The 13,195-nt window shown below is 27.8% G+C and overlaps 1 protein-coding gene across 3 annotated transcripts in view; it reads left to right on the top strand.

Moving 5' to 3' along the window:
* The window catches only part of LOC100201574 (cullin-2), an 87,293-nt gene that overhangs the window by 33,261 nt on the left and 40,837 nt on the right, over window positions 1–13,195 (top strand). For all 3 annotated transcript variants that reach the window (XR_010641801.1, XR_010641800.1, XM_065810226.1), the window contains 4 exons: window positions 831–933; window positions 4,112–4,203; window positions 4,362–4,461; window positions 7,935–8,017. Coding sequence is in view for 1 of the 3 variants with exons in the window: in XM_065810226.1 (XP_065666298.1) it covers window positions 831–933; window positions 4,112–4,203; window positions 4,362–4,461; window positions 7,935–8,017 (378 nt within the window). In the remaining 2 variants the exon portion in view is untranslated. The remainder of the gene's footprint in view (window positions 1–830; window positions 934–4,111; window positions 4,204–4,361; window positions 4,462–7,934; window positions 8,018–13,195) is intronic.

Below are 13,195 nucleotides of genomic sequence, written 5' to 3'. Positions count from 1 at the left end.
CATGCCAGAAACTCTGTTTTTAAATTTGAGAAACGACCCTACAAGTTTAGGAGACATGTCCCCAAAGATTCTGGTAATAACTAGTCATAAATGTTTGGATGAATATATAATAAGATCCGCAATCCAGTGCTTATGCAACCACAAAATCAGTTGCGGTGATGTAGTTGGTATCATCGTAAAAACTGTTAACATCATTTTTGGTCAGAAATGGACAATAAATTCAAATTGACTAGATAAAGAATTGATTGATTCTGAGTCAGACTCGAATGAACCGGAAAAGAGCACAGTTGCGGACAACCTGAAAAGATGTCACTCTAAGATAAAGTGAAAGTTGCTATAGATTTTTGGACCATTCTATAGATGTCAGACCTTGAAGATGTTAAAAATCCTAGGTGTTGAGGCAGAAAATAGGAGTTAAAAACAGCTGAACAATTCAGTTGGAAAGTATTCGTAAGTCTTCCTCCGTTCAATTTAAGTCTCTGTCAACTTTAATACACACTTAATTACTTGTTTTACAAGTTTATTTTGTGCACAGTTGTGTTACCTGTTATGTGTTACCTGTATATGTTACCAGTTTTGTGTTCACCTGTTAAATAACATATTATAATAGCTATTATTTGCCAAAGCCATTGTTGCTAAAAGTCATTGTTGCTAAAAGTCATTGTTGCTAAAGTCATTGTTGCTAAAAAGTTTCTCCATTAAACAATGTTTAAAGCCAAAGTAATTTGTAAACTTTTTTGAGTCAACCTGTATTTATGTTTAAATAATAAAAAAACTGATGTTTTTATCATTTTTTTAAAAAACCTGTTTTCTTTAATGCATTGATTTAGTGACATCTATAAAATATGTGCATCTGATATTGAAGGTTTAGATGCAAAGCTCTATTTAAAAACAAAAGAATTTTTTGAATCACACTCTAGAAAAATCTATCAAGTAAGTTTTTTTAAATATTAGTTTTTATTTAAACTTATACTTAGTATCTTGATAATTTTATGTAATATGTAAATGGTTGCATGCTCGATGAATATGGTTACTTTCTAATTCACCTAATGGGCAATTTATGTGCTGGTTTTGTAAATTACAATTTTACGATCTTTACATAGCATATATATGTATGCAGTATAACACCTTAAACATTAAAAACATGTATGTAGTATTACACCTTAAACATAAAAAAAGAAATTTTTCAGGCTTTATAACTGTGTTTTATGAAAAGTCAGATATCTTTTTCCTACATTTTATTGTGTGAAAAACTAAACTTTATATTAGGTATTTCTTCCCTGTAAAGTTTAAAAATATTAATAATAGATTTCTGCCCATGATTAAAACCCAGTCCATGGCTGTAAAAACCATTTTTTCAATTAAACAGTCTCAAAAATATTCAATCACTTGCCAATTATTCAAAAGGTACGCTATATTTTTGTAAGTTATTTTTGCCTCTTTGATATGAATACCCACCTGCTACGATGATCTATACTGCAGGCCATGCCAATGTGCAAGCCGCATATCTGACTGGCGGCCTATTTTGAATTTCGCTTAACTCTAGTCGCTATTTTATTGAGATTATAATATGGGTAAAAAATATTACATTTATGGCTGCACTGCTAATTATTTATCTGCAAAAAAGAAATCTGATAATTTAAAGCTTCCGGTATATCAATTTCCTAAAAATGAAGAAGAAAAAGTAAATATGGTTTAAAGTAATTCTAAATGCAAACTTAAAAGTAACTAATAACACTGTAGTAAACAAATAGCTAGAGGAAAGCATTGTCCTAAATTTCCACCATCTGTTTGGTCTGGCATACCATCTTGTCAAATTCTCACACATCTTCCTCCACTATGTGCAACAACTTGTGCTTCTTTGTGTTTTTGAAATTTGCTCAAGATGAACTATCAACTTTTTAAAAAAAAGATAGAGTAACTTTTGCTGAAATGAAAAAAATTCTTTTAAATAATGAAAGAGATTTAGGTGTTCAATTAGTATTGCTTATAATTAGTAACACTAATCATTTACAATCACAAGTTTATTTAAGTAGAGTTCCATGTTTTTTAATCAAGATTAGTGAGGATTTGCATTTTGAGACTTATCATTATAGTGCCGAAAATAAAGTTCCTACAGTTTTTAAAAACAGAATTTCAAAAATCAACACATGGTCTATATAATAAGAAGTGCAAGAACTTTGACAAGAATAACTTAAATATGAATTATCAGAAAAAGAAGAAAAAAATGAAGTATAATGAAAGAAAAGATTGCTGCCCCATGCCAAACTCTCAGTCGATGTAGCAGCACTCTGCTGGGAATCAGGCTATTTGTCAGTCGATGAATGTACTAAAGCCTCCGGCCCCAGGCTTTTTCAGTATGATGTTAGACTATATATAACTTATTTTATTAAAGTTTTTTTATTGATTTTATGTATACATATTTATGAATAGTTATAAGTTAAGAAATGTTTTGTTTTAATTTCAGTTTGTAATTATAAAGTAAATCTTTTTTAGAGAAAAAAGTTTATTGAGTAAATATAAAATTACTAAGCAGATTTTTTTAGTTTTTGCTGTTTATAAAATAGGCCCCCAGTCAGATACGCTGTTTGCACGTTGGGGAGGCCTGCAGTATAGATCACCGTGTCACTTGCTCAAAAATATCCCCAGACCCTAAAAGTCTAAGTTTAAACAACTAGGGTATTTTACGGTATGGCATGAAAAATTTAGAACTTTGTATGTAAACATCTTTAACTGTGTATAGTGTCAGTGGCTCTGTTCCAGAGAAACAGAAATTGGGCATCTTGGCCACCTATGCCTACTTGCCAAAACACTTAGTGCATTATACATATATTTTGAGCTGTAGCGTAGTAACGATTTATACAAAGATATGAGAGGGCAAATGTGAGGGCAACAAATTAGAAATTTTTATTTTTTTATTTTCTTACACTAGATTCAAGTCGACAGGTTATAAAATTCATATACTAATTTTTTAGTGTTCAAAAGTTATGATTATGTAAAGTTTACACCCTCTCCAAATGAGGTGGCTGTTTCAATCTTTTTCTAAACATTCTAATGTGATATAAACAAGAATATATCTAAGTTTAGCACTTAAGTTTATTGTTGCTTATATCACACTATAATATCATAATATATTAACTCTGAAGTATAAATCTTGTTGAACAAGACTCCTGTGCTAAGAAGCAAGTTGAGTGGTGTACTACCAGGGACAGGGTGTGACTTCGCTAAATGACGAGCCATTCAAGATTGAGTCTTTGTCAATGGAATAATTAATAAAAGCTCGCTTAAGCAACAAGTATGATAGTATTTGTAAAAAAAAAAGTAAGATATGTAACCTTGTGATGATGGGACAGAGGCTTGAGAATATTTACATGGGTTTTTAGACCTTGTCTAAAAGAGAGACTTATTAGAAGAACAAGCTCCTATTACACAAAATTAAATTTAAGTTTTTGTTTCAGAGTTTTCAGCCTCGTCTTCATTGTCTTTACAATGGCTGAGAAACTTTTTTTTTTATCCTCAATAAAAAAAATGTATCCTTTCTATTATCATTACCTATTATTATTATTGTTATTATTGTATAGTACATTGTTATTATAAATTTTTACAACAGGGTCTCTATAATTTATTTATGCTATTAATCTGTAACTACTCTGTTTGGGATTTTGTTTATTACTATTTAAAAAATTGTACAAGTTTTGGGCTATAATATTTAAAATGTTTTGTAAATGTTCTGTAATAATAAAGATTTGTTGAACTAAATGTTGAGAATTATCAGAAAAATTTCTTTAAAAGGTTTTTATCTGTATGCAACCAGGGTGTCAGCCAGGAGTATATTTACATTTTTTTTGCGATATTGGGAATATGTATTATTGTTCTACAAAATATTGGGAATTGTTATAGATATTGTCCTAAAACTCTAAAAAAAAAAAAAAAAAAAAGGTCATTGAATTTTGGGAATTTTAAACCCATTAGGAATTGTTCCGTATAGGCAGTGCCATTGGGCTAACTAACACCCTAACAACACTGAGATGTATAGATTTGTAAATACTATAATAATTTTTCTGCACTAAACACTAAGTACAAGTATAATGCTTTTTTTTTTGTTTTATAGAATATTTCAACGGAACAAAATCTATTAGGAAGTTACCACAGGCATTGGCTGCAATATGAGTATGGTACTAATTGCATTAATGGTTTGTACAGGTAATTTTATTTTATTAGAAAATGATCTATTTTTCTAATTTTAAGAAAAAGAAAAGAGTTTTTTTGTATAGCAATATTTTTTAGAATGTAAATAAAAACATTATTTAAAATGTAAATAAAAACATTATTTAAAATGTAAATAAAAACTTTGATTTAAGGTACTTAAATGACCATTATGCTTTGCGTAAAAAAGGCAATTATGCTGAGTATGTGCAGGTACCAACTGCTTATGAAGTTGACAAGAAGCCTATTGGGGCGGTAAGTTTATGTTACCTGTTATATTATGTTGTTGCATATTGTCTGTTGAAAATCACTTTTTCTAATAATTGAGTGGGCTTTAAGGATATTGACAGGTATTTAAATTAACACACTAATGTGAAAAGTTAAAGGAAATAAATATTATATAGCTTTTAATTTAAACATTACAAAAGCATACATATATGAATTTTTTATTTTATTTTATATATTTTTATATAATTTTTTACATATTTTGTTTTACTCTCTCTATTGTTTTATTCTTTTAAAATGTTTTTAATGTAATTTAATATTTTAATTTAAATTTTACAAAAAGGTAAAACCTCTAGTTGTTTGTCAGCATTCATGGAATTATTTATCTTTTCCCTTTCTTTTTTTTCAACTAGAAATTTCTTCTTTTTTAGAGTCACTTACATAAGATGCTCTTAGCGCTCATTATGTAACCCCTTTTTTAACAGTGATTATTGTTCAACAGTCATTATTGTTCAACTTCTAACGAGTCTCACTGCTTTGATATCAAACGTTTTATATTTTTATATATTTTTCTGTTTTATAAATTTTATTATAAGAAGCATTTCACAACAAAAAGTTAGTTTGTGTTTACATATTGTTAACAGTTTGTGTTAACATATGATTGATGATTCTCATAATTGACTATTAATTTTGTATTATTGTTTTTTTAAGTTTATAATTTACTGAAATCTCTTGTGTGTGTATATATATATATATATATATATATATATATATATATATATTTTATATATATATATATATATATATATATATATATATATATATATATATATATATATATATATTTGGCATATCTCAGTTTAAAGGGTGTTTCATTTATACAAATGTATAATTTTTTTAAGTGATAGTTGCGTGGTATACAATGTTGTTGGTCAAGCAGTTATTGAGTAAGGGGCAATTGTTTTTATTAAAGCAGTTGCAGTTATTTTTATTGATGGTTGGATTCCTGTTTAGGATGTGGTTGCTGTGCAAGTTTATTACTGATTTCATGTTTGCCAAACAACTATAGCTGATTTTCACAGTGTTCTTGTTAAAAATTTTATGTAGTTTGTGGTTAATTGGAAAATGTTCCGCAATCAAGTTTATAAGGCATTTTCCTATATTTGTGATGACATTTATAATAAAAAGAGGGTTATACCAGATTATTTTGCATGTATAGTTTTTCTTTTGTTGTTGTTTAGGTTAAGTTGGTAGGAGAGATTGAGTTTATAACCAAAGTTTCATAGTGCTTCATTATACATAGATACAGATTTCTTGAATACTTCTTCTCTACTAGAATTTCCGGACCATCTCAGTTGAACATTGTGAGGTAGTTGTTTTAGTATACTAGGAGGGTGGTTAGATTAAGTGTGTATGTAGTTTAAAGTATTATCTGGTTTGCAGTATGGTTTGGACTGGTTGCAGAGTTTAAAAGTTACATTGATGTAGTTAAAAATTTTGAGGTTACTAACAATTTTAAAGTTGTTATTTAACATCAGTCACACTATTACATTGGTTTGATTGCCCAGACTAATATAGCAAACTCCAGTTTGCGCCTATTTAATAATAAGAATACTTGCCATATTGATTAATTTAAAAGACTGTTTCTTTTAGCAAAATGTTAGCAAAACAATTGAGCAATATAGACAACAACCAATAAAACTGAGTAGCTTTCTTGACTGTAGTAACCCCCCTTAACTTAGAGTAGTGATAACCAAAAAAAAACTTGACATTCAATTCATTTCAGAAACATATTTTTACATATCAAGATTTTTTACAATTAGTAGAATCACTAATTATTGCATTGCATAAAAATGAATGGAAATGTGAAATTATAATTTACAATTTAAACTGATACCAAATAAAGCACTATAGTATAATTTTTTATTAAGTATCTAGTCAGTTTTTAGCATATGTGTTATGCAATATATTAGGAAAAGTAATAAAGAACATAATCAGAATTTCTTATTTTGTTTTATTTTTTATTATATTACAAGTTTCTCAGTTATAACATGATGAGGTTATTATCCAGGCTTCTTGGTAATAGCATGATTATGTTATTATCGAGGCTTCTAAGTAATAACATGATTATGTTATTACCCAGACTTCTTGTTAATAACACAGTACTTGTAAATAAATACCCAGAAATTTGCAGGATTAAACTTCTTGCTTATGAAGTTTTTAAACTTTATGTTTCATTGAATCTTTCCAGTTGTGAGTGATTCAAAAAACACTAAATTTAGATAATAATTTTAGATTATTTTTCAATTTACTTATCTTTCAATGTAAAATTTTGTTTTTAGTTGTTTTTAACTTCAGCACTATTATTGGTTTTGGAGGAAAGTTTAACCACGATGGCCTTCTGATATATATAAGTCGTTAAGTTTTGTGACTATTCTTAGGAGATTTAAGTTTCAACAATTTTTGATGATTGCGAATTTGCAGTTCCCTTATTTTGTAATTTAATTTTTTTTAATTTTGTGTTTAGGATTTGATGTTTTACATTGTAATACACTTAATGATTCATAATTTAATGATACACTTAATGATTCATAATTTGAATCAGTAAGAATATATCTATAACCTGTAAGTAAAGCAATAAAAACCTAACCTTTGATTTATTGTCAAATGGTTAAAATGCAATGTTCAGTTTTTTCCTTTGATTTATCTACCAGTTTGAAAATGGTTAACAAGGGTATAGTCATAATATTTTTTGATTGTTTGTTTTCTTCTACCAAGGCACTTGCTAGAGTTAATTTCCATGCTCGTTAGGTATTAGTAAGTGGGGGTAAGTAATTAATAGATCTTAAAAATGAACAAAAAGAGTTAGTTTAATATCAATTTATTGGTCAAAATATTTTAGTAATTTGCTCATGGTTTTTTGTTACTGTCATACTGTTTAGTTTTGAAACCTCAAAAAAAAATTTTTTTTCCTTTTTTATTGTCGCTTTACAGCTATCGCATTAATAATAGTAAGTTGGTTCATAGATCTTTTTTTTATATGCTTAGTAGTCACAGTTTTTCAGCTTTAAAACATAAAAATTTGTTGGTTTGTACCTTAGTTTAGGTATTTATTTTAAACAATTATCGAAATACTGTTAATCTTCCTGTATTGAATGACATTACTGAATAGATATTAAGTCAGAATATTGTCTTATATATTGAATATTAGATATTGAGTCAGAATATTGTCTTATATATTGAATATTAGATATTGAGTCAGAGTATTGTCTTATATATTGAATATTAGATATTGAGTCTTAAATATCGTCTTTTTTTAATTAAACTTAAATATTGTTAGCTAATTTTAAAAATATTTCAAATTTAAACAAAAAACTCATTAAATATTACTTTTGAATTTTTTTTTTTTTGGTTATTTTTTATTTATTATTTATATGAATTTTATTCGTATAAATAATATTTAAAAATATAAAATTTCTTATTTTATGTAACTAACTTTCTAGCTAGCATTTGAAATGTGGAAGTCAGAAATAATCAAGCCACTGCAAGACTCATTGATAAGTGCACTTCTTCAGGAAATCACAAAGTAGGGTTTGTTTCTTTATGAGAAAAAAAACAGACCAAGTTTTGAGTTTTATTTTAAAACTTTTTTTTTTGATTTTGGAAGTATTATTTTCATTTATTATTATTATTTGTTTTATTTATTTTACTTCTTATTCTTTATTTAAATATACATTATAATAAAAATCAAATTGGTTCTAGGTAATAAATAATAGAATAAAGAAAATTTTTTATACTTATTTTCTATATATATTTTTTTATTGAAATAAATATTGATTTGAGTTTACAAAAACTAATTGTACAATATTTTGGAGTAATCAATTAATAAAGGATTGAATGTTTTCAAATAACATAAAGGGTAGAGTTAGCACCAGGTTTATTTGTGTCATTAAATAAATAAATTTAAAGAATTTTAATGTTAAATATAATGTTTAAGAGTTTTGCCTTTTATTGTTATGACTGGCTTTGCACCTCAGCCAATATAAATAACTTTGCATTCGGCTATGTTCAAAAACATTTTATTATTATTGTACCATCGTTAAAAACTATCTGCTACTTTTTGTGGAAGTTTTACTGAGTATATAAGCAAAGATATTATCTGCATATTTTTGCGCGTGTAATGTCTGTCGGAAGCAGTCATTCATGCTTATTACATGGATTAAAAAGAGGATTAAACACTTCTTTGTATCACTCCTGATAACAAAACCAATAGCAAGAACACTTCCTTGTATCACTCCTTATCACTTGATAACAAAACTTTCCATTCAGTAGGCTTGTTGTTGAATATGACTTTTTGTTTATGGTTTGAAACCAGGATGGTAATCATGGTACTTTTTTTTTAACATCTTCGCTTTCAACAAGGCTGAAAGCAACCACTTATAATCACTTATAATTGGTTATTACCTTAGCATATGTTAATTTTGCAATGGATTTGATATTTGGTTTCCAAAAAAGATCGGAAGTAAGAATTAATTCTAGAAGATGAAGTGTAGATGACTCATTGAGTACATTACCATTCATACCAGCATGGGGCTCACAGTTACTGTGAGCCCCATGCTGTAGCAGAAGTAAGATCCTTTTCAAGCTCAAATGCCCTCTTCAAGCAATCAGAGAGTGTTGGCTTCTTATCAAGACAAGAATAAATAGTAGTATCGTCAGCGAACAATGCCACCTTAGATGTGTGAGTATCCGGAAGATCATTACTGTAAATTGAAAAGAGCATAGGGCCAAAGATAGAACCTTGAGAAATCCCTGAAGTTATAGGATATAAAAAAGAGTGCTGTCCATCGAGGACAACTTTTATACTACAATTAGAAAGGAAGGATTCGATTATCTTAAAGATGTTACCTGAGACATGGTAAGAAGAGAGCTTATGAAGAACACCAGCATGCCAAACTTTATCGAAAGCTTTAGAAATGTCAAGAGCGATAGCCTTAACCTCTCCAACTCTATCTAATGCATGATAAAACCTATCGTTTATTACTGTTAGCAACTCAGCTCAGTTAATTAAAGATTGCCTGCAGAGTCACTGACACTAGAGCCAAGTCATTCAGTGTGATGAGCCTTAAAGTCACCAACAACGATATTGACTGATGGATTAAGAGAGAAGGCTTAGTCAATATGATCAGAAATAACATCTAAAAGAGTGCAGTCTTGAGATAAAGGAGAGCAATATAGAACAAAGAGAAAGGCGATAGAGTGAAGTGGTGCTAAATAAAAGTACATAAAGAATAGCATGTGGATTCAAACAGTTTCCTGAAAAATGGGCGAATTCTTACGAATGTAAATGCCCAGGCCAAGCATGTGACAATTAGAGTCTTTATGAATTAAAGGAAGATAACCATCAACACTAAGACCGCAAGATGAGACAACTGAACTCAAATTAGTCTCACAAAGAGCAAGTATGTTTGATGAACTTTGCAAAAAATAAGACTCAACAGAAGAAAAGTTACTTCAAAGACCACAAATATTAGTGAATTTGTTATTAAATATTACTGAATGGTTTAGAAAACTTGATGACGATGATGATGTGATGACGAACTTGATGACGTGATGACGATGGTTTTTTTTTTTATAGTTATTGGTACTTAAGTCATTTTTAAATGTGTTAAAGAACTTGACTCAAAGCTTAGATAGTACTCAGTACACTATTTAATAGTCCAAGCATTTGCCTCAATTTAGTCGAAGCTCATATTCTCTGTTTAAGTCAGCATAAAAAGTCAGCATAAATGCCACGATCTACAGATTTGATAATTTATTCAAGTGCGTTTTATTCCTTAGAGTTTCAGTACATGGCGTCATAGATTTTTTCGTTTGTTTAAAAGATGGATTATGTAAGCAAACAAAAAAATCAATGATGTCATGTGTTGAAGCTCATAGGAATAAAACACGCTTGAATAAATTATCAAGTCTGTAGATTGCAGTGTATATTATCTGACTTTTTGGCACACAATAAAACAAAGAAGGCAAGCCTTAACTAAAATATAAAAGTTAGTTTTTCTTGGTATGTATTTATTCTTTTGTTTTAATAAAAAATAATTTAGCCCAAACATTTTTTTGTTATTATTCTCTTTAATATGAACACAACATGTCTCGGAGGTTTGGGATCCCTTTAAACAAAAATAAAATACTGTTCATAAAACAATTTAAAAATTTGACAAAAATTGTAAACAACCAATCCTTCCTTAAAATTAGTTAAAAAGAGTCGTTATATAACAGTTGCAAATTTTGTTTTGAATAAAAAAAAGGCTTAAATCATTAGCTGAATGTAAATTTTGACATCATAAATAAATTTTCTTTATTTTATTGCATTTTTTTTATTGACATCAACTTTTTAAACTAACACAGTATGATAAATTACTGCAAAATGAGTTCAATTGAAAAATTAACTAAAAATAAATTAAAAAAAAAGTTAATGTATTATATAAATATATTATGTAATTACTTTGTTTAAATTTTTTTTTTTTTTATGTTAAAAACTTAAATTTAATATTACATTTTTTTAATTTAGTGTAAATTAATTTCTTTCTTTGCTCAACATTTATATAAATGAATTCAAATATGTTAATTTTTAAATTATTTCTTAAATTTGTAATTGAGGCTTTGCAAATAATATTGATTATTTATTTAAAAAAATTAGTAACAAAGCAATTTTAATAAATACCAGCAATTTTGTTGTGAGAAGCACAGATTAAAGTTTACTAGTATTGCACTTTCATTTGCCTTATGAAAAAAAAGATTAACACACATTTTATACACATTTTTGATGCAGTCTCAGAACACGTTTACAAGGAACATAGTTTTTAGTAAAAAAAATGAAAAGGAGGAAGGAAAACCAAAAAAAAAAATTGTGATTCAAATGAACCAAATTTTTTTTAAGAGAAAATAAAGTTTAATACATTTGAAAATTTATATCCATGTAATTGTCCTCAAACTTTTGTAACAACCTTTTTTACATAATCATCATTTAAACTATTATTATAAACTAGGACCAATAGAACATGTGTTAATAGTGAGTATGATTGGCAATTGTTGCGTTTATTAGACTACTATTAGGTCTAAAAGCGATGCGTGAAAAGTGATATTACTAGAGGTTTGTAGAACTTTCATTGGATTAGGAGAATATGTTGTTGGTTGATGATGTTTAGATTGAGAGTCAAAGTCCTTTTGGTTTATATTTGAAAGATTTATTACTCTTATGATACTCTAAAAGTATTGTGGGTAGAAGAGAGTTTAAGGCATAGACGTATTGCTGTTCATCTCTAGAAAGAATAACATTTATGACTTTAGTATGTTTATAGATGACATTCCAAAATGGCTTATGGTATTGGTATCTAGGGTATTGGTTGTATTCTATTGATTGTTACTATTTTTCAACTTATCTCTTAGAATAATAAATTCTGAACTCTAAACCATGGTTGTTAAATTGGAGTTCTATCTTCACGGCCAAAAACATCTTTGAATAAAGTTGCTGTTTAAGCAATTCCTTTGTGAAAACATCTAATTTTTTTGTAAAATGCAACCCTAAGTTTTAAATTTTCCTGATTTTTACACTCAAAGATTTTAATAAGTTGTGAACATCCCCAAAATTTCTTCATTTAATTCCAAACGGTTTCAAAGATATAACTATTTAAACTTTGCCATGAACCAACAAAAATCTGCCATTCTAAAAAATGGTTTTGATCTTTGTTTTTGTTCTGTGTGTAATGGAAAGCTGGAAACAGTACACTTACATATTTTGAGGCAAGGAATCCAATAAAATCTTTAAAATAAATAAAATCTTTAAATATTTAAAATCTTTAAATATTTAAAATAAATAAAATCTTTAAATATTTAAAAAAGCATAACACTTATAAATTTAACCTTTATTGCGATTTTACTGGGGCGAGTTTAATTGCAAAAATGCCGATATAGCTTGATTTTTTATTTTTTTTTATTTTTAGATAGTCTTGAATAGTTTAGTTAAAACTGTTACAAAGAATTGGAGAGTGGTCTTTTCTTAAACAAAAAAAGACATGGCCAAATTTACTTAAATTTGTTACTTATAAAACAGGAATTATGAGAATTCAAACGAAAAAAATGGTGATACTCTGAAGTGCTTGATATACGGAAGTATATCAAGCACTTCAGTTGTTTTCTAATTATTGAAACCGATTTAGGTCTTAAATATTAGAAAATATAAACTCATTTATAGAAATAAAAATAAAAGTTCCTACCCTCCTGTTTATTAATACCCCCTTTCCCCTCCCTCTATCCCACCTCCTTACATTCTTATCTCCCCTCATTAATTATATCTGTACAAAAACTTGATTTGTCTATTGATTGAAAGAGTTTAACATATATAGGAAATAGAGATAGGAAAGTTAGGAGGGGGGAATGTAGTTTTAACAAACAGGTGAGTGGGATTTTTTTTTCCCTATAAGTGAGTTTATATTTTCTGTTTTTTTAAGACCTAAACTGGTCTCAAAAATTATTAGATTTGAGATGCAGTTTTTTTGTTCATTGTAAAATTTAACAAATGGAAAGAGGGGGTCTTCATGGACAAACCCAGACCTGTTTTAGTACCGTAGCGGTATGGGCGCCCAAAATTTATTTTGTTTTATAATTTTAATTTAGCTAAAATTAGAAGAAAAATTTCTGATTTAAATGCAGTAGTATATAAATAATTTTCAGTTCATTTTTTCTTCAGGAAAATAAAATGAAT

The sequence above is a fragment of the Hydra vulgaris genome, chromosome 11, assembly GCF_038396675.1.
Source record: "Hydra vulgaris chromosome 11, alternate assembly HydraT2T_AEP".
In the NCBI taxonomy this organism is placed as follows: Eukaryota; Metazoa; Cnidaria; class Hydrozoa; order Anthoathecata; family Hydridae; genus Hydra; species Hydra vulgaris.
The sequence above is the reverse complement of the archived record's forward strand: the minus strand, read 5'-3'. Positions and strand labels throughout refer to the sequence as shown.